The 21,792-nt window shown below is 37.9% G+C and overlaps 3 protein-coding genes across 3 annotated transcripts; all 3 read right to left on the bottom strand.

The window, feature by feature from the left end:
* Positions 1–5,848: 5,848 nt before the first annotated feature.
* Positions 5,849–7,087, bottom strand: LOC148905571 (melanopsin-B-like). The gene has a single exon (XM_089040651.1). It carries the CDS (start codon positions 6,904–6,906, stop codon positions 5,860–5,862), a length of 1,047 nt encoding a protein of 348 aa, XP_088896777.1. The 5' UTR covers positions 6,907–7,087; the 3' UTR covers positions 5,849–5,859.
* Positions 7,088–7,151: 64 nt separating this feature from the next.
* On the bottom strand, positions 7,152–14,949 carry LOC148905570 (adhesion G protein-coupled receptor D1-like). The gene is made up of 10 exons (XM_089040650.1): positions 14,803–14,949; positions 14,318–14,596; positions 13,794–13,967; positions 13,133–13,342; positions 12,106–12,262; positions 11,538–11,677; positions 10,979–11,233; positions 10,352–10,415; positions 9,096–9,170; positions 7,152–8,977 (listed from the first exon to the last, which is right to left on the bottom strand). Exons 1-10 carry the CDS (start codon positions 14,875–14,877, stop codon positions 8,757–8,759), a joined length of 1,650 nt encoding a protein of 549 aa, XP_088896776.1. The 5' UTR covers positions 14,878–14,949; the 3' UTR covers positions 7,152–8,756.
* A 2,303-nt stretch (positions 14,950–17,252) lies between these two features.
* On the bottom strand, positions 17,253–21,792 carry LOC148905569 (uncharacterized). Its single transcript, XM_089040586.1, has 2 exons — positions 21,620–21,792; positions 17,253–18,022 (listed from the first exon to the last, which is right to left on the bottom strand). Exons 1-2 carry the CDS (start codon positions 21,684–21,686, stop codon positions 17,253–17,255), a joined length of 837 nt encoding a protein of 278 aa, XP_088896712.1. The 5' UTR covers positions 21,687–21,792.

The raw sequence follows: 21,792 nt of genomic DNA, 5'->3' as shown, positions 1-21,792 counted from the left end.
CACCATCATTCACCTTCATTAGACATCATTCACCATCATTAGACATCATTAGACATCATTCACCGTCATTAGACATGATTCACCATCATTCACCATCATTAGACATCATTCACCGTCATTAGACATCATTCACCATCATTCACCATCATTGACCATCATTCACCATCATTCACCATCATTCACCATCATTGACCATCATTGACTATCATTGACCATCATTGACCATCATTGACCATCATTGACCATCATTCACCATCATTCACCATCATTAGACATCATTAGACATCATTCACCGTCATTCACCATCATTCACCATCATTTACCATCATTCACCATCATTCACCATCATTCACCATCATTAGACATCATTCACCATCATTAGACATCATTAGACATCATTCACCGTCATTAGACATCATTCACCATCATTCACCATCATTAGACATCATTCACCGTCATTGACCATCATTGACCATCATTGACCATCATTGACCATCATTGACCATCATTGACCATCATTGACCATCATTGACCATCATTGACCATCATTGACCATCATTGACCATCATTGACCATCATTGACCATCATTGACCATCATTAGACTTCACTGACCATCATTGACCATGTTGAAGCATAGGCTCATTAGGCTTATCTAATAAGCAGATGGCTGTAAAACTGAAGCTAATGCCCACGCTACTTCATAGCTGACCTGCGTTACATAAGCCCCTCTCTGGCGAAGTGTTCTTGCGTGCCTGCCAAACTCTCAGGTCAATCTGATGATCTCGCACAGGAGATACAGTCGTCCACTGATGTCCTCACCAGGGCTGTAAGGTGGCATGTACAGTAGATATTGTTGATGTGACTTCTGGATTTTGTACACACAGCTGAGGACACTACAAAAATTTCAATGGAGTTGCCTTGTCTCATGGACTTCCACAAGTGTGGGCTTATGGCTCGTTTCTTGGATCACTGGGTGTTTTCTTTGAGTTATTCACATATAAGTAACATAAAGCGTTTTTCTCACGATCGTATCAAGCATTTTTACTAAGACGCCGTAGAAATCGCCGTAGAACACTTTATCTGGCTTACTGTTAGGATAATGTCCATCTTTTAAATATTGCATCGGATTCTGGTGCTAACCCGCGAAAAATTAAGTTTCATGGGTACGGGAGGGGAGGTGATACAGTTATCGCGGCTTTTCTGTTTATCAGGGATATATCTACACCTACTTGCAAGAACGTTGTCATACGATATTAGAACATTAGTGATTTAGTGAGAAAGGAATACGTTAAAAGACAAAAGAAAAAGTTCAGCTTCAGTGGTCTTTTGTTTTTTAATATAATTCCTATCACACTAAATCACTAATGTTCTATTTTCGTATGACAACGTTTTTGCAAGTAGGTGTATATCCCGAACTGTTCAAACATTTTCCCATCCACTCTTTTGTTTGTTTCTCTTGTTTTGTTTGGCCCCGTTGTAAAGTGTTGTTGTGTTTTTAATCATCGTAAACGATCGCAAATGATGAATGGTGAATGATGGTCAATGATGATGAATGATGGTCAATGATGTCTAATGATGGTCAATGATGGTCAATGATGGTGAATGATGTCTAATGATGGTCAATGATGTCTAATGATAACTAATGATGGTAAATGATGGTGAATGATGGTGAATGATGGTGAATGATGGTGAATGACGGTTAATGATGTCTAATGATGTCTAATGATGGTGAATGATGGTGAATGATGGTGAATGATGGTGAATGATGGTCAATGATGTCTAATGATGGTGAATGATGGTGAATGATGGTGAATGATGGTCAATGATGGTCAATGATGGTCAATGATGGTCAATGATGGTCAATGATGTCTAATGACGGTGAATGATGTCTAATGATGTCTAATGATGGTGAATGATGTCTAATGATGGTGAATGATGGTGAATGATGGTGAATGATGGTGAATGATGGTGAATGATGTCTAATGATGGTGAATGATGGTGAATGATGGTCAATGATGGTGAATGATGATGAATGACGGTGAATGATGTCTAATGATGATGAATGATGGTCAATGATGTCTAATGATGGTCAATGATGGTCAATGATGGTCAATGATGTCTAATGATGGTCAATGATGTCTAATGATGTCTAATGATGGTGAATGATGGTGAATGATGGTGAATGATGTTTAATGACGGTGAATGATGTCTAATGATGTCTAATGATGGTGAATGATGGTGAATGATGGTGAATGATGTCTAATGATGTCTAATGATGTCTAATGATGGTGAATGATGTCTAATGATGGTGAATGATGGTGAATGATGGTGAATGATGGTGAATGATGGTGAATGATGGTGAATGATGGTGAATGATGGTGAATGATGGTGAATGATGTCTAATGACGGTGAATGACGGTGAATGATGTCTAATGATGTCTAATGATGGTGAATGATGTCTAATGATGGTGAATGATGGTGAATGATGGTGAATGATGGTGAATGATGGTGAATGATGTCTAATGATGTCTAATGATGTCTAATGATGTCTAATGATGGTGAATGATGGTGAATGATGGTGAATGATGTCTAATGACGGTGAATGATGTCTAATGACGGTGAATGATGTCTAATGATGTCTAATGATGGTGAATGATGTCTAATGATGGTGAATGATGTCTAATGATGGTCAATGATGGTGAATGATGGTGAATGATGTCTAATAATGGTCAATGATGGTGAATGATGGTGAATGATGGTGAATGATGATGAATGACGGTGAATGATGTCTAATGATGATGAATGATGGTCAATGATGTCTAATGATGGTCAATGATGGTCAATGATGGTCAATGATGTCTAATGATGGTCAATGATGTCTAATGATGTCTAATGATGGTAAATGATGGTGAATGATGTCTAATGATGTTTAATGACGGTGAATGATGTCTAATGATGGTGAATGATGGTGAATGATGGTGAATGATGTCTAATGATGTCTAATGATGGTGAATGATGGTGAATGATGTCTAATGATGGTGAATGATGTCTAATGATGGTGAATGATGGTGAATGATGGTGAATGATGGTGAATGATGGTGAATGATGGTGAATGATGTCTAATGACGGTGAATGATGTCTAATGATGGTGACTGATGGTGAATGATGGTGAATGATGGTCCATGATGGTGAATGATGGCGAATGAATGTCAATCATGGTCAATCATGGTCAAAGATAGTGAGATGTCTTATGACGGTGACTGACGGGAATGAAGGGGAATGGTAGCGAATGATGGGGAATGACACCCAATGACAGCAAATGATGCCAAATCACATAAATACAAGAAAAATATATAGTCCGATTTGGCAGTTTGGTGTATATAGAACATGAACGTATTACCTCGTAGTCTCTTTACCAGGCTTCTATCAGGATATGTCCCACAAGGCTTTTCGCACCCGGGAAAAGGGAAATGGGGTTCCTGTGGTTAATCTAAACAAGGCGTGCATTTCGGCACAGGCAGCCCAACTTCAGTACTTTAATTTTATAAAAAATGCATATGGATTGTTTTGGATCGTATTTCGTATAAGAATATGAGAAAAAAAATTACTAACCTTAGCCTGAAGTCTTTATCTGTTTTTTTTTTCTATGTTATCCATCCCCTTAGAAATAATGATTGTCAATTTTTGAAATAGTTGTATATATTTCCTTTTCTTTTCTTCTTTTCTTTCTTCTTTCCTTTCCTTTCCTTTCCTTTCCTTTCCTTTCCTTTCCTTTCCTTTCCTTTCCTTTCCTTTCCTTTCCTTTCCTTTCCTTTCCTTTCCTTTCCTTTCTTTTCCTTTCCTTTTCTTTCCCTTCCTTTCCTTTCCTTTCTTTTCTTTTCCTTTCTTTTCCTTTCCTTTCCTTTTATTGTAGCCTCATTGCCACAGTGCTGATCTGTTCAGATGATCTATAGGGACAGGTTTGGCAGTTATAAAGTTATGGGGTGGGGCCCTGTTAATTCGAATTTGTCTAGCAGGAAAACTATTAAGAAAAACCTGGCTAAGGACGTTCACGGGCCGAATGAAGTTGCAGTCAGAATTATTTTAAACTTGGCATAAATATAACCCAAAAATCAGAAACTGATCAAATAATGCAGGAAACAAATTCACGGCCATCAAATATGACTTTCTTTAACATTTCTGAATTAAAAGCATGCGGGTAAGAGTTAGGATTTAACAGGTGGAGTTTTTTTCGTAAATTTGGTGTCCATCATTCACGCATAATCAGAATTTTTTTAGATTTATGTATTTTGTAGATTTTGGTAGTATCTTGATCTTAAGACAAAGAAAATGGGCGGGGTCACCGAATTGGTTTCCGAGATATTTTGCTGTAAAGAAGTAAATATTTCTTCATATTTTACCCATCAAAACATTCGAAAGACGTCATCACGGTGAGCATGCGCGCTCTAAACTCATGCGTAGAAAGGCTGCGCGCGAACAATGCCCGCAAACGTTCTTAAAAACACGTCTTGCATGTGCCAATATCTGTTTGAATTGACTGGAGATGTTAATTACTGGGATTAAAACGGCCATCAAAAATGATAACAGCAACCTAAGGAACACTCTTTTATTAATTTTTAAATAACCAGATCAATTTTATTCTCTTATTGCAAGAGCTATAGAGTTTTTAAATGACGTTTTGAATAATATAATATTACATAATATCTATAATCTAAAATTTAGACTCCAAGTTGGTATTTCAAAGCCAGTCTGTTTTCTATAAGCACTTTTATATCGTTCAGTGTTGAAAACACATTTTGTGGTACTTGAGTTCTAAGATTGTAATTAGTGGAGCAGTTCACACAGTGTTCTTGACTATATTAAATGATCTAGTGTCTATTTTTTGAAGGACTGTGAGAATTGCTGGCTTTCACTCGGCTGACAAAAGTTTTTGAATCTCGTTATCTGCTCCATATGGTGGCTCTTCTGGACCAGAAATAATGACTGTACAAAAAGCATTATGATTGAATTAAAAAAATGGTCAACTTCACTACCCTGGGTATTGCAATTAGATTATAGTAATAATCTCTTATTGATACTGCTGCAAGATAATTATTTCAGATGACATTCTTTTATTTTATTTTTCTAAAATCAAACTTTCTATTATCAAATCTCTTAAAATATACCATCTATCAAACGATGATTTATGATGTTGATAAAAGATGGTTCCAAAGGAAAATCATTTATGAGGATATACAGTCAATGTCATTAACGTTATCCACCGAAAAAAGACATACACCAACTTGCAAGAACGTTGACATACGAAAATAGAACATTAGTGATTTAGTGGGATAGGAATTATATTAAAAAACAAAAGAAGATCACTGAAGCTGAACTTTTTCTTTTGTCTTTTAATGTATTCCACTAAATTACTAATGTTCTATTTTCGTATGTCAACGTTCTTGCAAGTAGGTGTATACACATTTACACATTATAGACATTTAGACAAAAAAAAAACATCACGTGTTTCCTCGAACGTTCTGGCATAAAACAAACGCTGAAATACCATTCTCCATCTTAAATCCTCACTAAATGTTCGGGTATTCTGGATTTTTGATTCACGAGTTGAATTTTACATTTAAAGTTCAGACTGACGCACACGAGGCAAAGAATACATATTGAAACGCGTGATATTTCTTTTAGTCTAAATGTCTAAATGTGTAAATGTCTATACGTGTAAATGTATAAATGTGTAAATGTCTTTTTTCGGTGGACAACGTTAATGACATTGACTGTATGTAGTATTTAGTAGACGGTATTGCGTTAGAAGTTGACCATCAACATTATCATTACTGTTTTCTTGGTAGACATGTCACAAGTCAGGCCGAGATGACGTTTATTGGTGAAACATTAATGACATTAGGACGTAATTCTGGTCTTGAAGGAAAAACATATCTATGTCTTTGAATCCTTGTGACAAATGTCTCTCTAAAAGTCTCCCTGATGGCTAGTCGTAGTTTCTTATTTGTCAACCCAAAAACAAACGGGTTTAGAACACTATCCATTAAGATGGTAAAAATCCCAAGCAGACGTGCTACCCTGGGCACCATGATATCGTGGGCTTCTAAAGAATCCATAACATAGGTTGGTATCCAGCAGAATGAAAATACTCCTACAACAATTGATATTGATTTGGAAATATGAATTTCCTCTCCTCGGCGTTCTTGGACAATACAACCATTAGTTCGACTTTTGTTTCTACTGATGTTGTTAGAGTGGCTCCTCACAGCTTTGACGATTCTGAAGTTACAAATTGCGATGATTAACATAATGATCAACATTACGACGTGGGAGATGAAACGAAAAATTTCATTACCTCCACCAGTTGTACATAAAGCTGTGTTTGGATTAAAAGCATAGCGTCCTAACCCCCACAATGGGCTTGTACTTGAAAGTAGACAGAAAAACCATATCCCAGCTATGATTGCATATACATTCTTCCATATATAGATAACAGAGTAGTGTGCAGGATATACTATGCGAATAAACCGATTAATACTGATAGCAGTTAAAGTGAATAGTGTTACTGAGAAAAGCGTAAAGTTCCAGAAACCTTGAACAGTGCAAACGGTATCATCAAACATCCATTTTCCTCTGCCGAGAGTCAAAACAAATACCGGTAAGATTGTCAATGCCATTAACAAGTCCGTTATGAGAAGGTTCAAGACGAAGAAGTTTGGTATTGTCAGAAGGTTTTTATTCTTATAGAACGTTAAGATAACCAGACTATTCCCAAACACGGCAAGTACCATAATAAGTGCAGCAAAAAATGGCTCAAGAATCATTTGCTCGCTTGATCTCTGTTCTAGCTTGTAGTGTAATTGCTCCAACTGATAGTCATTGCTTCGACTAGTAGATTGATTCATTCTGAGGTTTGCCAACAAAAAGATACTTAGGTTTTAATTGCAGATAAAATCGTATAAGAAATGTAGGCTGGACTTGCTTTTATCCTCTTGTGATGTAACTCTGTTTATCGACACTCCAGACCTTTGAGTTGACCGCCCAACTGAAACTTTACGCGCCACAAAGGACACCCATTGGTTTAGAACTCAAATGCTATAACTCCTTGTTTTTATACGTTAAAAAGCAATTGAAAATACGAGATAGAATATTAGGAAGTTGAAACGAATGTATTAAAAACAAAACGATAAAGATCTATATTTGCCTTAGGAAATAACATGTGACAGAATGACAAAATGATGCGAACTGCCATCTGGCTGACACGTACATCACTCCTCGTTTTTAACTACACTCGTTGACAGAACAATTTATTAAGAGTCCTTTGATCATACCTAGAAGAGTAAGCGCTCGTCAGTTGTAATGGGTTGATCTTAAAGCTCATCAAGTAATCTCAGAGCTATACTACCGCTATAATATTTGCCTTCGGTAAAAACGAATAAAAATTTAATAACTTTGTAGAATAACCCAAAACCAGATTTTCTTATAATTAGTACTCAATCATTAGTCAAAAATTACTGGATTCATTCTAATGAAAACAGGGCGAAATCAGTGATTATCAGCGGTGAGTTGTTCTGAGATACCTGACGATCTTACATAAAGACATTATTTTCATTTTATTCGAGAGAACAATGGCTATTGATATATCAAAAATTCAATTTCTTCAGCCGCTAAGATCCTCTGCCGGATCCCGAAGCATGCTGAATAAAATCTAACATTTATAGTGCGAACATCATTATAGATTAGTCTTTGATTCAAATCTGTATACTTACTAGAGCTCATACGGCTAGTCGCGTCTTGCTTATATATTGCCTTTTTAAAACCGGCTATCGTGCAACCGTCTTGAGTATTTGTGTAATTGACATTCTAGAAAAGGGAAGTTTCCGCTTAGCACTCACAGTAAGTAGTACTCATAGTGAAGTGCTTTTTCATTGCAGTACTATTTACTTTTATATTTTCATCTTTTATTTGCAATTCTGTCATAAGTTCACTCGATCCAAGTCGAGAAATTGTAACGAATTGGCGAATATAACCGTGTTATTATTATTATCCTTCCCAAGAAACAAGTTTAATTAACTGATAATTGGGTATACCCCCATTGCCACCCTCTTACTCACTGCAGGCTGCCTAAAGTTTATCATTCCCAAGAAAAAAGTAAAATGACTGATAACACTTCAAGTCACCAATTTGGAGAAATATAAATCTGCAAAGGAGGATTTCTAGCATGTGTGGAATAAAGCAGGAAGCAGGTAGAAGATAATATAGGTAAGTTGTAGTGCTTGGGAACGAGGTTATTCCAGGCGAAAGCCCTTGGAATTAAATTCGGAAAAATTAATTTCCGACCTCGCTGGGATTCGAACCCACGACCTTCGGAATTATACTACCGATGCTCTACCAGCTGAGCTAGAGGTCAGACTGAGAGCAGGCCGGGGTGAAATAGATGCAGGTATTTTTGTTTTCATAAAATATTCTTTATGTCTCAGGTTTGAAAAAAGCTGGAGTTCCTAGAGCCCGCGTTCCTTTCTGTCTCCGAAGGCCGTCTACCAGTCTGTGTGGAGTCCAACTGTAACGGTTTCTGATTGGCTAGTATAACAATGTCGAAAGCCCGCAATTGCTGATAATTTACGACATTTTCTTAAAGTCGTTTTATGAGCATTGTTAGCATTCAAGTCCTACTATTGGCTCCACCATTGGGTGGAGTCCTGAATCCTACAGTTAGTATCTATAGCCACTTGCTTTGTGTACCGACTAGATGGTATCACGTAACCTGCGGATGATCAATATTTCCATCTTGTCCTTGGAGTTCTTTATTTGTCAGTTCAAAAGTCAAGCTCGACGTACGAAGCGTGCGAGGATAATTCTCTTCTGTCTTTCCACGTTCATCTTTGCCATTTGTCATCTCCACAGCGTGTTTTATATCCTGTTGAGCCCATAAATCACCCCAGTTCTTACTCGAGTCTAGATCTTTTTCAGCTCGTTCTGTGGCAAAAAAAAAAAAAAAAAAAAAAAAAAAAAAAAAAAAAAAGATTTGAGACCACACGTGACCAAGAAAGATCACGTGACAAAGTATTCTTGATTGGCATGTTGTTTTACTCACGTAAAGAGAAGAGTCTAACGGCTGGGGGAGAGGGATGCCTTTCGTGTGGCTTGTCTTCCTTTCCAATAGGGCGAACTAGGTATAAAAATACTGATTTAATCGATAGGATTGTAGACCTAAGAGGGGTTTAGTGGCAGGTGTCCAGGTGATTACCCTAGCTCATTTACAATGGTATAGCTATTGATTATTATTATACAGGGATTTGTTAGGAGTGTCTCAAATAAAAAAAATGTATATAGAGATCTATTATGAAGCATTAGAGTAATTACGGCGTTAGGAGGGTGGGGTGTCCGCAGCACACAGCTCCCTGAATCTGCCTCTGCTATAAAAGGTAGCAGTGCATGATTTAGTATCTCGTCTAGCTGGTCAGTCAGTCGAGAGAGTACTATTCAGTGTGGGCAAGGACACTAGGACACCGAACGTGGTTGGATTTCTATAGGTTTTTTTTCTTTCGATTATTTGAATTAACTTGTTTACTTATCTTGTATCCGTGTTCCTTCGTTGTTACAATGCAGCCGTTTTCTTCCAAAGGTCAAACGGTTTGAATAGCCGATGAGCGTTCCTTCTTTAACGGCCGTTCCGTTACGTCAGTAATATTCAACCGTCCTAGAGTTAATATGGTTAATCAAATTCACCTTAAGTTCTATATGGAACTTAAGGTGAATTTGATTAACCATATTAACTCTAGGATGGTTGATCTATAAGGAACTTAAGGTGAATTTGATTAACCATATTAACTCTAGGACGGTTGAATATTACTGACGTAAGGAGCATTGCGCGGCCGCGTTGTTGTCAAGAGTCAAGTACGGAACGGCCGTTAAAGAAGGAACGCTCATCGGCTATTCAAACCGTTTGACCTTTGGAAGAAAACGGCTGCATTGTAACAACGAAGGAACACGGACACAAGATAAGTAAACAAGTTAATTCAAATAATCGAAAGAAAAAAAACCTATAGAAATCCAACCACGTTCGGTGTCCTAGTGCCCTTGGTGTGGGTTGCGTAGCGGTGTGAGCGCTCGCCTCTCATCAATGCGACCCGAGTTCGAGTCCCGTCGGGTTCGGTGTTTTTTATGAGTAGAGTTGTTTGTTGGTTCTCTCCTGTGCTTCGAGGGTTTTCCGGGTTCTCCGGTTTTCCTCCCTCCGCAAAAATCATTTCGTAAATTCTAATTTGATCACGGAATGAGGGTCACAGGTTTGTTAGCCACTGGCTATTAAGTGCTACCCTAGTTAAAAAAAGGACTTTATTGGCTGCTCACTTCTGGTTATTGACATTGGCATTGATTGCCTTCTTCTTTGACTGCTGTTTATGGCTTCTCGAACCTGTGAAAAACATTAGGGTTTATGGCGAATAAGGTTCACTGACAGTACATGGTATAATGACCATATGAACAAGATATTTATTCATTTTAACTTAGTCCTTGCGTATCATCATAAAAACATCAATATAAAGGAGTTTAATGTTTGTGAATGCAAAAATATTTCATTTTCAAAGAAAAACGTTCTATTGCTTTGCATTATATAGAAAAACGTCAACGCAACATGTTAGACATCAAAGGTGGCGAAAGTGCGGCTCAGTGCATTCGCCTCTTACGCACATTGTGGTGTCTCAGGCTCGATTCCTAGACTTGCCACCCGGCACTGCTTGTGAGAAGAATTTGTTAGGTCTTGTTCTCGAAGGTTTTTCATCTTAGGTCTCCGATTTTCTCCCTTTGTGAAACCAAATACTCTAAATTCCAATTCGAGCTGTAAATTAGCCTTACCTTGACTTAGACCAGCCCAGAGGATATAATATCAAGATAGTGTTCCCAGGTAGCTGCTTTCTTGGGCTTTCTTAAGAAAACACTTTACACTAACGTAATATAATCACATTTGCCTCTTCTTACCTTGTTATCAAGAACACAATGAAAGACAAAAATTAATACTCCTTGAAGAGAATTGAAGATTGCGAAAAGGTATTTGAATGCTATGGTATCGGAGCTGAATGCAAGAAGCCCAAACACCCACGTGATGCCAAGAAGGGGAAGAATAACAACCATTGCCCTGACACCCAACACAATACGTTGAGCTCGACGTTTATTTTTGATTTGTTGAATCCCGAACATTCGTTTCATGATAGACACTAAGATAATAGAATTGACCTGGAAAAAAAAAAAAGATGGAATGGAATCATTGCTTTATTTATATGCCAGGAACAATGGTCAAAGCAAAGTACCGGTGTTACTATTATTGAGGTTTTGCACCACCACGTGACGGCAGCCATGATAATGTTAATGATGAGAAGAAAATGCTAACTGCAAAAATGTTTGACGCTACAAAAGACATGATGATGATTATAAAGCATTATGATGATGACCAGACCTAAAGATGATGATACATGTTGATGATACCTGAGGATAATGATGTTGATGATGATGATGGACCTAATGAGAAAAGGATGCTCACCAAAACTACACAAATTGCTGGTGCTACAAAAGCCCACGAAAGACCACCAACAGTAGAGAGCCAACATAGATGATTTGGTTCACCATAACCATCTAAACCTGTCGCTCCTGCACTTATGCCTACAATCAGCACTGGAAATCCTGAAGGAAAAAACCGGACAGAAGTCAATAATAATAAGGAAGGTCATACAATAAAAAAAATATTTTTGAATGTGGTTTCAGTTCTGGTCTGTATGGTCTTGCTGGAAAGTAATCTGTTGGTGAGCTGAAGGGCACATGTCATTTAATTGTATTTGCAGAATTAACGACGGCAACTTCTACTGGAAGTATAAATAAATAACTTCACTTTGGGGTTTTGTGCCTTCAAAGTCTGTCTTCTCTGTGGATGAGTTGACTTTGTTGACGATCTTTTGAATGAAATCTCCAATGAACAGAACCCCAAAGAGAAATTGTCCACACTTGATTAGTTTGACGTCGATTTTTTCAAATATTTTAAGATATTTTAAGTCGCCTATTGAAAGCACATGATGGGCATGCAGATGACAGGTTGTAGAAGTAATTTTACTGACCCCATCCAAAGCAGTAGAAGTGTCTCATCTTGCTTCGACCTGAACCAGTGATATCACTGAAGAATACCATACGAAGTAAGACTCCCTCGCACAGCATCCACGTGAAGACAGATAGAAGAAAGTAGTGGAGTAATATTGCTACCAATATACATGATATCTGCAAGGTAAAGTATTTCGTTTTTCAAAACTCGTATTTAGTCTAAAGCTGATGAGAACGCTGGGCCCTTGCAAGGCACTCATGGCGGGTATAAGGGAGAGGTGCAGGGGAAGCAACCCCCTAGATGAGCAGATATCTTGTTTGTAAGCAAAGGGTGCACCCCTCTCCTAAAACAAAAAAATCCTAGATGGTGCACCCCTAGAAAAAATCCTGGTTCCACCCCTGGTACTAGGCAGAAAAAGCTAAAACAATCAGTACAATGATTCCAATGATTCCAATGATTCCAAGCAATGCTATGCCAAACAAAACAATATACAGACAAGTTGCAGCAATAGTTGCGAAAAGTAGAATTCGTTTAAACTTTTGACAACGATTGCGTCTCCGTTACACTGTGTAGCTAGACACTCATGCAACTTGTGTCGCAATGCTGTTGCGAGACAAGTTGCAGAGAAAATTGCTCCGTGTAATCGCGCCTTAAAGCACTGAGAACTTGATCTGCGCGCGCTGGGAATGAAAACAACAACAACAACAACACACACAAATATACACCATACACACATATACACCCATGGAAACGTGATAATACTAATTGGTACCAAATACTGCAAAATGCTTTGTAGCTACTGTTTGGTAATATTTAGAAACCAATCACTTGGCATTTTTTTCATGGACTTATCAGCGTCTGTGTACTCTAGCTCGTATTCTTGGGGTGCATGTTACGCATAACCGCCATTTTGGTTGACTATACGAAGCATTCCTCATTAAGTTAGATCAACCAAGATGGCGGCTAGATCATTGTTATTTATATCTCAAGGGGTTTTTTGGTCAGGTGGTTGCACTCCAAAAATACGTTACACATGTGCAGTATACCTTATCTCTCCGTGCATGTCTCTCTACCAAGACAAGTATGCAGACAGCAGCGATGCCAAAACAGATGTTCAGTAGAATCTCTGATCTTGGGGACTTCAGTTTCTGCCAATGGAAAAGACTGACGACAAACGTAGCAATAATAGCAATTAAAGAGATTGAACATCCGACCAGTGAAATGATTTCGAGCCCGATACTGTGATGATCAGGAACCTAGAGGTAAAGATGAGTTTAAAGTTAGTATCTTGAACGACAGAAGTCAGTTTAGAAGGTGCTCCGTATTTAGACCTAGAGCTAACCGAAATACGATAGCAAAGTAAATAAATAGACCTCCTCTGTTCGGGCGCGCTCAAGCGTAATGCTTCCCTATGTCAGATCACGTGTCATTCCCTAGAGTATCATTTATTTTTTTAACAGTTGCGCTCTGTTGCACATGAGAAGACATATGATGCCGCTTACGAATCAAACAAAGAATCTTTGAATCTCTCTCTAAAGGAAATGACACGTGGTTTGAAAAAGTAAAACATTACGCCCAAGCCGAGGAGGTCTATTCAGATGTTAGACTCCGCAGAGATCCAGCTTCGGACCTTTTTCATCGTTGGATTATAACTGTAGACTTCCTTACGAAGCAGGCTATCGCATCCATAATCCATTGCGTACTCACGTCTTTTCCGTAAGGATCCATAAAACCGGCAAACAGAGTCATGTGATTACAGATACAGGTAGTCATCTCCATGTCAGACTCATTTTCGACCAGCTGACAACCCTCTTTTGACCATGTACGTTGAGAGCTTCCTAGACTCCACGAGACACAAGTAACTTTGGAGCTGTTTGGGAACTTAATTAATAAACATTTTACTATCAGCAGGCTTTCGTGCTCGATTCTTGGACTTTGGCCTCACATTTTTAGTCGAATTTGTTGGGTCTCTCCCTTAATTTGAGAGTTTTTTTTACCATAAATAAATTCTAATTCGAGCTGTGAGTTCAGGCCAAAACCTGAGCTGGATAAGCCCAGGGTTTGCTTAAAGCCTGATGAAGTTCAGGATATGACAATAAAGTCGACATGTGCATGTAATTGTTTTGTAGTGTAGGGGGGGAGGGGGTTGCTGTGTGGTGCGAAGTTCGATTTCAAGCTTCGTTTGGCAGTCGAATGAAAATAAATTGAAAAAAAATTGATTTATTACTAACCTTGATATTTTTTAGTTGAATTTTGATCGGTGCTTTTAGAACTTTTCTCTTAGGTAAAACAGTGCTAGACACCACTGTTGTTCCATATCTATTGCTTTCCTGGTCTTCTGTCACATTGGTCAGCAGTTTCTCTTCGGGTTGACGCCCTACAGTTAACACGTGACTAAGGGTCGGCAAGATGACTGTTACAGCCTTGGTTGTGACGTCATCCAAGAACAGCTCACCAGGAATGGAAACAGACGTGTTCATGAACTGGAATTGAATTCCTCTTTCTCTAAGCTACCATGGTGATGCCAATAGAATGAGAGGATGTAAGGGAAATAAAATACGAAAGTGAATGGGAGAAGCAATTAATTGAGGCACGTGAACATTCTCTATCTTTTACTTAGTAAACGAGAACTATTTGATTCTCATATTAATCACGTGACCTGTCAGTATTTATATGCGCATGCGTCAATGTTAACCGTCAACCGTCAGTTGGTTACCTTTATCGATGAGTTTAGTACGTCGATTCTCATGGCGATGTTTACTGATGGTATGAAGATAGTTTTACGACTCATGTTTTTCTCAATAGCATCAGCCAATCGAAAACCAACACCTTCCAAAAGACTCACAATATCCAGCGCCAGACTCTTATTTTCTTTCTGAAAAAATGACAACGTTGATTCAGTTGGATCATTATTCACCTCCAACGTTGGTTGGTTTATTAGGATAAAATATTTTCTTTGACCAAAAGATAATCTGCTGTACATTCATGATATTCGGTGCGGCTGAAGCACATGACTGTGCGCGCATGTCTTTGCAATTAAGACTTTATTGTTGTACTCAATAAATAAAAAACAAAACAAAAACAAAAACAACAACAACAACAAAAAAAAAAAACAACACAATAGTTTAAAGGCCTCACTGATACATACACTGATAGGAACCAGGATCGCACGTCGAGCACAGGCAAGTAAGAAAGGATTCCTAGATATTTTAGCTCAGTGACTTTGTTAGAGTTGTTGGTGGAAATTAAAGAGCGTGCGCGTTTCGGTGTAAAAGCTCCCTCCAAAAACACAAGAAACCCATCAATATGTGATGAAGAGAACGTAGACTAGCAAATTATAGCACTCATGTTACAACCGCTGATACGCAAATATAGCTTACCTGTTGTACTTGTTTCCAGGGTCCTCGCATTATTGACTGTCATCAGGTTACTAGCTGTGTCCACGTACTGTTTAAATTGATTTGCACTTGACTATCTATGGAAATGGTTGTAAATAGTCTTCAAGCTTTCCACGGCGATCATAAGATCTCCACCTTGCAGGGGGTCTGGTTGGCTGCTCTGCGCTGTTATGTTCACCAGATCTTGAAGGATTTTCTGGTAATCAGATGACGAGCAGTTGTTTCCTCCCACTGGAGTGCAGGTTTTCGATCTGTAGTGGATCACAGATACCCGAGGTCAAATGTAAATGAAGAATGACAAGGAGAAGAAGATAAAAAGAAGAGTTAAGAAGAAAAAAAGAAAAAAAGAAAAAAAGAAAAAAAGAAAGAAAGAAAGAAAGAAAAAAAGAAAGAAAGAAAGAAAGAAAGAAAGAAGAATTAGAGGAAGGGAGAAAAAGCAAAAGAAAGCGAAAAAGATATACAAAAACAGAGATTTAGGTGACGTCACAAAAACAAGCAAGAAAGAAAGAAAGAAAGAAGAAAGAGAAAAAGAAGAAAAGGCGTTTCCCCTCCTCGCTTTTACCTCGGATTTTATTTTCATATATCCCGAAGAGACGCAACCGTATAAATTCACTTCGCCCCAGGCTCCACTCGATTTCCTCTTCCAACACTGACGAGAAGCTTTTCCTTGAATTGAAAGAAAATGAATGAAAAACTTGATCGCTGATAGCCTCTCTAATAGTATAGAAAACGTGAGTTATCTCGGGGAAGGATTTCGGGGAGGGGTGCAGGGGGAGCGAACCCCACCCCTCCTAGATGAACTGATATCTACTGTATTATTGGTGTTCGAGTTTGTAAGCAATGGGTGCACCACTCCTAAAACAACGAAAACCCTGGATGGTGCTTCCATCCATGTTGCATGGTGCTTCCATCCATGTTGCATGGTGCTTCCATCCATGTTGCATGTTGCATGGTGCTTCCATCCATGTTGCATGTTGCATGTTGCATGTTGCATGTTGTAGTAAATAATAATGTTGTATGTAAATAATGTCAGCACACAGAAGAAAATGTGCCAGAAAAAAGTACAGACTTCATGTTATTGCACCTTTTGCTGAATGTATTTACATCGCCAATTGTGCATTTCAGACGTGGCATGCAGAGTCGACAAAACCTTCACAAACAATTTTTTTAAATAGCTGTATTCAAGACGTCGGGCGCAGTTTTTCTCTATCCAGATAATTTGTCCTCCAGAGTCCGGTCGTACGAAGGGTGAATAGCGCTATCCGACGGATAAATCCTTATCCAGTGTATAAGACGATGCTGTTATCCAATAAATTTATCCACTGGATAAGATTTTTCCGTCGGATAGCGCTATCCACCCTTTGTACAACCGGACCTTGGCCGGTAACTTAACTCTTGCTTATTTCATTACCTGTTGAATTTCGCGGGCATGGTTGAAAAGCTACTTGTCTTACGGGAGTATTTGGCCAGAATATCCCATCTTTCTCTTCACTCGAGCAAACTTTCACTGGTTTCCCTTTATTGGTGGGAGTAGTTCCTCGTGGGGTCTTTATTGTAAGCTTGGTTTTGTTTGGTAGTGGCGTACTTTTACTTAGCTTAGTTGAGTTTTTGATTTTAGCTGTTTTTAAAGAAGTGGGTTTGATTACAATCTGTACAGTAGTAACTTTCGTTGTTGTTATTCTTCCTGCATCGTCAGGTTGTGTTTTCCTGGACACAGGTGTGCTTATTGATGGCTGAGTTGATTCTGTTGTATTTGATTTTGTAGTCCTCAAGGCAGTTGGTGTAGCTGTTTTTGGTTTAGTTGGTTTAGTAGTTTTTGGTTTAGTTGGTCTAGTAGTTTTTGGTTTAGTTGGTCTAGTAGTTTTTGGTTTAGTTGGTTTAGTAGTTTGTGGTTTAGTTGGCTTAGTAGTTTTTGGTTTAGTTGGTTTAGTAGTTTTTGGTTTAGTTGGTTTAGTAGTTTTTGGTTTAGTTGGTTTAGTAGTTTTGGTTTAGTTGGTTTAGCAGTTTTTGGTTTAGTTGGTTTAGTAGTTTTTGGTTTAGTTGGTTTAGTAGTTTTTGGTTTAGTTGGTTTAGTAGTTTTTGGTTTAGTTGGTTTAGTAGTTTTTGGTTTAGTTGGTTTAGTAGTTTTTGGTGTAGTTGGCGGTAAAGTTATTTTAGGCTTTTTAGGTTTTGGACCCTTTCTAGGTTTTCTATGTTTTGTAGGTTTTCTAGGTTGTCTAAAGTTTCTAGCACGACTATCCCGCCTCTCCCGTTTACTACGCTTGTCGTTAGCTATTAACTCCATGGCAGTACCTAGCGACGGCCATGTGGTAGGTTTGGTAGGGCTTTCCTTGGACCCTTCTGCCATCGTTGGCTGTGCTTTAGCGGCTGGTCCTTGCGACCTTCGTGATCTCCCACACAATCGAATGATGCACATGTTCACCTGAGTTTCCTCTAACAAGCTGGTATTGCATATCTGTACTACGCATGTTCGGTTTCTGGTTTGAAAACCAATCCCACATGGAACAGAGCAGGTTGACCAAGGACTCCAGCTAAGCTCTAGAACAAAATTGGGAATGGATGAGGAACGATCGAATGATTGGGTCGTAATATATAGAAACTAATGAATTATTTTTCTTAATATTTTTGTTTGCACTTTACGTCATCGCGGCCATGTTGGTGGTATCTAACAATCGATTCTCATGGAATTTCATTATTGTTATTACTACCAACATGGCCGCCATTGTTTTCTTCAAACCAAAGCATCAATTGAAGCTAGGCTTGGTTCTAATATCACTCAGCAGATTTAATGCGGGAATCTAAGAGTGATTTCATTTTCACTTGGCGTATGAAAGAAATAATGACCACTTTATACATGTTCACAGAAGTAGCCACTTATTCCATTGTTTGAATGACCTTTTACGAAATACTGGACCTGCTATTCAATACCTCTAAGGTTGGCAAATATTTCTTGAAGACACCAAATCTCTAAACCGTTCGGATAGGTTCAACTTAACAACGTTACCATGGCGACAAGCTATTTGTAATAGATGAGGAAAGCAACACAAGATCGGCAAGGTTGATTCAAGGTCACTGTCAATTCATTATGCCCAATCTGGTCTTGCTTTAATACAAACCACACAGAAAAAACAAATTAAAACCATTTTTTAAACCAAACTTGAGCCTCAAAGATGTATGACGCACTAAAAATGGAAACGATTGGTGAAATGGCTCAAAGAAAGTCTTTCTAGTGATTGTACGTGTGAAAAGATTATAAAATAGGCGGGGAAAAAAAAAAAGACAATAAGTACAGCAGAACTGAAAAAGAAAAAGTACAGGAAAACTGAACGATGATAATTTGAATAACATAACTTTTTGTAAACAAATTATCAAGATACCAATCTCTAAGACACCTGGCAAGATTTCACATTCACTTCTCGAAGAAACTTGAAAGTCTTTTCTGCTTATATAAAATGCTATGATCGATGAGAAATCAGGCTGTGTGACGTTGGTGGGAAGTGTGTATGCCGGTCCAATGAAAAAAAAAATCCATCCTCATCCAAATCCAGGTGATAGACAGAATCCTTCCATGGAGCAGAAAACGATGAAATAAACCGGTTCCCTTTGATAAATATGACAGAATTGGATAATCGTCAGATCTGGCAGCTATCACGTCATAGGTGTCTATTTTAAAATGGGCTTTTCATTTTTGGTTTTCAAATAAAAAATACATCATATTGTGTATATAGAAAGCACCGTAACCTGACAGATGGTATTGTGCAACTGGGATCAGTTCCAAAGCATCCGTAAGACAGCAAACATACTCCTAGTCAACAAAAGAGGATCCTCTTAGCTAAAGCATCATAAACCAAACTCCTTTCTGTCTTTTTGTTTGTTTTTGGTATGTAAGAAATCGCACGATCTCGAGCACGATTCGGAATTTATAGGTACGAGTGATGTTTTTAAAGGCTCATCTAATTTGAGAACTTTCAAAACATCATGCATATCTATAAATTCCGAATTGTAGGAGAAGATTGTGCGATTTTTCAGTTTGTTTATTGAACACTCAAAAAATTGAGTAATTTTTAATTGAGACTCTAGAGAGTACGATTTGGGATGTACTCCTCTTGTCCAATCAGAATCTAGTAGTTTCTTTGTATTACAAAGATTACTTCAACACTAATATTTTAGGCAACTGGCCAAAGTCGATTATCGATGGTCGGTAAAATTGAAATATCTAAATATAAATAAGTTCATGTTTAACTTTAAGGCTACTCGTCTTTGTATAAGATATATATCTACTATAATATGGAAGGATTTAGTGTTGTGATGATTTGTTATGGATATACGAATTTTTAAACATCGCCAGAATTTCATGAATGAGAAGTAGTCAAAATCACTAATTTGGCCCCTTGGGGACCCCCCTGAAACTTTGCAAAAAAGCGCCGAGACACAAAACAAAATGTGTTTTGGAAATAACCTTGGAAGGGCACACTCACACACAAAGTCTGAAAGAAATCTGTTTTTTTTTCCACCCAACATGGTTAATGAGGTTCTTACAGAGACAGCCTCTTAAGTATGGCAGTATGTATAGAGTTTGGGTACAATGGACTTGTTGTTTGTATTTTTTGTAATAACCCTCTCATTTATCTCCCTCAGGCTATCTTACACGGATGTTTTGAAATCTTAGAGTAGGTTACATCATACTTTCATACTAAGTCGCTCTGCAATCGCTATATTTCAAATCAAAACACGAGGATGAAAACTCACTGTTTCTTAAACAAAATATTTCGCCCGTAGATTAATAACAGTGCACTGAATATAAAATCCGGCTTAAGAAAACCAAAAGATTTATGTAATACATCTTGACTATGCGTTGCAATCTGTATTATCCAGTCAACTCATTGTATGCAATAGGCAATGCGTTGAATCTATTTTTGATCTTATCGATCCCTCACTAATAGAATTTCGATAAAAGACATTTTATGTTATTAAAAAGAAATCACATGCTATTAAAGTCTGGAAGAAGATTGATCCCTATTTGAGTTCGACCTTAAGGTACATCTATACAACTTTAATGCGCTCCATAAAAAGCCATCAATAAGAAGGTTGACAAGGCTAATATTGGTCTGCCAGGATTTTCTCTTCATCGCCATTCGTTTAGTAACTTTCCAAGCCCTTTTCTGTTGTCACGTGTTTTCTTGGATCATTCTCAGTTCGAAGCAATACTTGTTAAACCAGTTTTTTCCCGGTTTTAGAGCAAGATTCCACCTGACTAAGTTCTCAAGCTGTAGTTTCTGAGACTATCAATTAAATCAATCTTTATCTTGATTTGCCAGCGTCTCAGAGACGGTACATTAACTTCCGCACTCGCTGTGTTCATCTCGCGTGCTATCTTTCACCAAAACACCACACGATATTTAGAACCACGAATCCCATTCAAGCAGTGCCACTTGAAAAGCATTTCCGACCTAACGAAAGATGTTTTCATTCGCTACTCAATTTTAATCTCCTATATTACTAAACATTTCTTTTGGGTGGATATTTTTTTTCGAGTCTGCAGTGTTTTATCGAGCCCGTCAGGGCAACTGAGACAAAATACAAAAAACAATAAAATATATCCACCCAAACTACACCCCAAAAATGTCTAATAACTCCAACGGATATTACCTTTCCTAAAAAAAGACTTTGAAAAGAATGTTTTTATTCCAACTTGTGTCCAAAACCGGATTTTTACCGGTACTAAATAACCTAGAGTTACCTGACTATCGCAGGATATTTCTATTCGCTTCAGGCTTTCTCCTGAATAATAAACAACTATCTATATTTCCATTTAATTTCGTATGAATGCATAACCTTCTTAGTAATTCGATAGGGAAAATTGAAAAAAAAAAAAAAAAAAAAAAAAAAAAAAAATCGTCGGGTACTATTACTCTATAGATTTATGGCCTTGCCAATGACCACAAGAAATAGGATGTCAGAAGTAGAAGGACATATCGGCGACAAGAACAATTATTGGAGTTAATGTTTCTATCTGATTTTCAAAATGAAACTCTTTCATTCTTTTCCACAGCCATGTCTCATAAAAGACTAAGAACTTAACTTCACACACATACACTTTAAGCTACTGTACTGTAAAGGTAGATAGATACTCACCATATGATACTGCTTCTCTGGTCATAGACACAAAAAAAATCCACAGAAATTGAAATCTAAGTGTCATCAGGACCAGAGGGACTTTTCGAATTGCTATATTAACACAAGTCTGTAAGTCTGTAGATGTGCTTTTAGAGCAGTTGTTTCTCACGCTTCAGTTTTCGTTGATTTCA

Source organism: Actinia tenebrosa, unplaced genomic scaffold (assembly GCF_029948245.1).
Source record: "Actinia tenebrosa isolate PJP-AT-01 unplaced genomic scaffold, QUT_ActTen_1.0 PGA_scaffold7__59_contigs__length_16204524, whole genome shotgun sequence".
Lineage (NCBI taxonomy): Eukaryota > Metazoa > Cnidaria > Anthozoa > Actiniaria > Actiniidae > Actinia > Actinia tenebrosa.
The sequence above is the reverse complement of the archived record's forward strand: the minus strand, read 5'-3'. Positions and strand labels throughout refer to the sequence as shown.